Below are 3,035 nucleotides of genomic sequence, written 5' to 3'. Positions count from 1 at the left end.
AAGGAAGGAAGGAAGGAAATAAGGAAGGAAGGAAGGAAGGAAGGAAGGAAGGAAATAAGGAAAAAAGAGAATTCTCTACTTGCAAAATTTGTTATCTTCAGCCAGTAATCATTTCCTTTATCATTCAGGACAAAGCTCAACCAGAGACCCAAGCCACTAGTTTTGGAAATGTCCGGTTCAATGCCAAACTTGCTGCAGATGATCCTGAAGCAGTTCTCTTAGTTAAGCAGCCTGGATCTGATGGATTTAAAGTTGACTCAACACCACTCTTTCAGGTGAATAATGAGTTAGTCTTTGGGATTCGGGGATCCTGGGTGAGCCATTCTACTTGAGAGAGAGCCATGGACAACTCTCTAAAACTGTATGTTGCACTAACAGAGGAAAATTCTTCACCTGGGAATTCCTTCTATCAACAAAATTACAGGTCCAGCTTTTATTCCTATCCATAATGCCTGGAACACAGTAGGCACTTAATAAATGCTTGTTGATTGCTTGATGAGTAAGCACTCAAATATTGTTGAATGAATACAACAAATTAAGCATAACTAGCATTCTGAAAACCCATCCTTTGTTGCCTTCCTAGATCAAAACTAGGACATAGTTTTGATTGATAACAAAGACTTTTGTTTTGTTTGTTTTCCAGGTGTCCCTTGGCAGGGAATGGTACATACATACAATCTATACAGTCAGATCAAAAGAGAATACAAACCGAGGTATTGGCAAACGGAGTGCAGAATACCAGCACCACTCTCTATCAAGTCCTGGGATACTTAGGACATCTACAGCGAGCAAAAAGAAAAGAGAAGCCGGAGATGCTCCCCTACTAGCCAGAGAAATTGGGGCTGAAAACAACAGAGGAACAAACATCCAGCACATTGCCCTGGACCGCACCAATAAGAGGCAGATCCCCCAAAGGGAAGTTCCTCTGGATGGAGTTCTTCCCAGGGAGTTGAACAACAGCAACCCCGAAGTCAACCTCATCACAGTTATCACAGGTGTGGCTGCTGGCCTGCTTACCATCTGTTTAATTGCAATTAGTGTACTGCTGCTAAAGAGGAAGCAGAGCTCCAAAAAGAAGGAAGCCTCAGAGGGCTCGGGGAGCAGTGAGCCAATGATGCCCCGGCACAGATACGCTTGCGACAGCTCAGAGGTTTGATCCCTGGGACTGGAATTCAGGCTCAGAAAGGAACCCCACGCACAGGTGAGCCAAATGCCCCCAGATCTGCAGGCCAGCAGTTCTGGAGGCTCTGGGCATCCTCACGGACTCTGATCTGAACACTTTCTCCTCTTTCTACAAACGCAAGAACATTTCAGACACGAGCTCTCCTTCTGCCAAAAACAGTCCTCTTCATGCCTTCACAGCAATGCCGGGCACTGTAAGGACTGCACGGAGAGGGAATGACATTTCACTGTAGCAATTTCTCAAGACGGAGAAGAAGAAATTTTCCAAAGGTGCTAGTAGATCTTATTTACCGTAGAAGAGGAAGCCTCTTCTTTCTCTTCTTTCTTGTGTATGAACTTCAAAGGTGCAATTTTCATGTTGGCATTCAGGATAGATAGTTTCTTGCTAGAAACTTCATTGTCATTAGTCCGGCAGAATGGGAAGCACATCATTTAACATGACAAGTTTTCCAAGAGATGAAGACAGCGGAGAACCATGACGAGAGCTATATCTTAATCCACAGTTTTGGGTTTCTTAAAATATATGGGAGAAGGAGAGAGAAGAGATCTCCCAGTAGTATTTGATCTGATTCTCATCTTCCTGCACCCTACCTTGGTTTGTTTTTTTGTTTGTTTGTTTTTGGTTTGTTTTTTTTTTTGCTTAATTTAAGTATTATTAAACCAAAGAATATGGTCTGTCTAGAAGAGAGCACATTTTTTATGGAAACTGGACATCTCTGTCCTGGTATATAATGGGTTATAGAAACTACTATATAGTAAATTATACTTGTTGACATCACCCACAGATATGGGAAAGGACATGGGCTTGATAGTATGGTGGCCACCTAGAGATGATAGAGCGTTAAATTCAAGCACAAGACAAGGTTCTGAAAGAACTGAGCCCAGAAAACATCCACAATTCCAAGTCTTATGTTTTATAGTTAGTTAGGACCTTTTAGAAAATGGGTGAGAAGGAGTAGCACCTATTTCAGTGGAGGAAGTTGTATTTATTAGTCTAGTGGTGCTGTCTCTTGAAAGTAATCGAGAGAATGACAGCTTCCTATCTCCTGGGATGAGACCAGTCCTTAGTCAGTGTGCACAGGCAACAGGTCATACTTGAATGTATGAGGGTCAAATGAATGATGACAAATATAGGGATGTTCTCATTAGAAACTGGTCCAGATGCAGGGAAAGTCCTACAGCTGCCATACTAAAAAGACCCCACAAGCTACTCAGCTTCAAAGATCTGAGAAAAAGTCTTCCTTAATCCAGAAAATCCTCTCTGAAAACTCCATGCTTGAGAATTATCCACAACATTCTAGTGTAATTATACATATATTTATACATCTATACACATATACATATTTCTAGATATATAAAATTGTATGTCATATATTCACAGAGAAATGCACATACACATACACAAACCTAGTAAAAAAGTAACTCTCAGTGACTATATACACCCTAAACTTCCTGATTTGGGGAAACAAATATCTACAGTGGGTTATCTAGTATGGGTTTGCCTTCCCTTAGGCAGCTTGGCCACTTAGTACTACAGAAATCTCTGAGGAAGAATAGAGGAGACCGATTTCTTCACTTGATAAGTGAGTTCATTGGGATTTAATTACAGTTCCAAGGCTCCCAAGCAACATCTGTTACCAAGCAGATCCAGAGAGTGCCCTGAATCCCAGGATTTCCCCAACAAAAGCCAGTGGTGAGACATCTGGAAGCATTTACCAGTCTTACAAGCCCAGTGTTGTGGCAAATTTTATGTGCTCTTTGGCTACCTCATAGTTTATGTATGAATTGAACATTAGCTCTGTTGCTGCAAACAGTCTATGGACTATATGCTTTTTAATGTTTGGGCAAATTAA

The 3,035-nt window shown here is 41.4% G+C and overlaps 1 protein-coding gene across 1 annotated transcript in view; it reads left to right on the top strand.

Moving 5' to 3' along the window:
* The window catches only part of FREM2 (FRAS1 related extracellular matrix 2), a 199,095-nt gene extending 197,939 nt beyond the window's left edge, over window positions 1-1,156 (top strand). Inside the window, exons 18-19 of the mRNA XM_044668953.1 lie at window positions 68-275; window positions 644-1,156. Of these exons, the coding sequence (XP_044524888.1) occupies window positions 68-275; window positions 644-1,156 (721 nt within the window). The remainder of the gene's footprint in view (window positions 1-67; window positions 276-643) is intronic.
* Window positions 1,157-3,035: the final 1,879 nt, after the last annotated feature.

The sequence above is a fragment of the Gracilinanus agilis genome, chromosome 3 (assembly GCF_016433145.1).
Source record: "Gracilinanus agilis isolate LMUSP501 chromosome 3, AgileGrace, whole genome shotgun sequence".
Taxonomy (NCBI): domain Eukaryota; kingdom Metazoa; phylum Chordata; class Mammalia; order Didelphimorphia; family Didelphidae; genus Gracilinanus; species Gracilinanus agilis.
The sequence above is the reverse complement of the archived record's forward strand: the minus strand, read 5'-3'. Positions and strand labels throughout refer to the sequence as shown.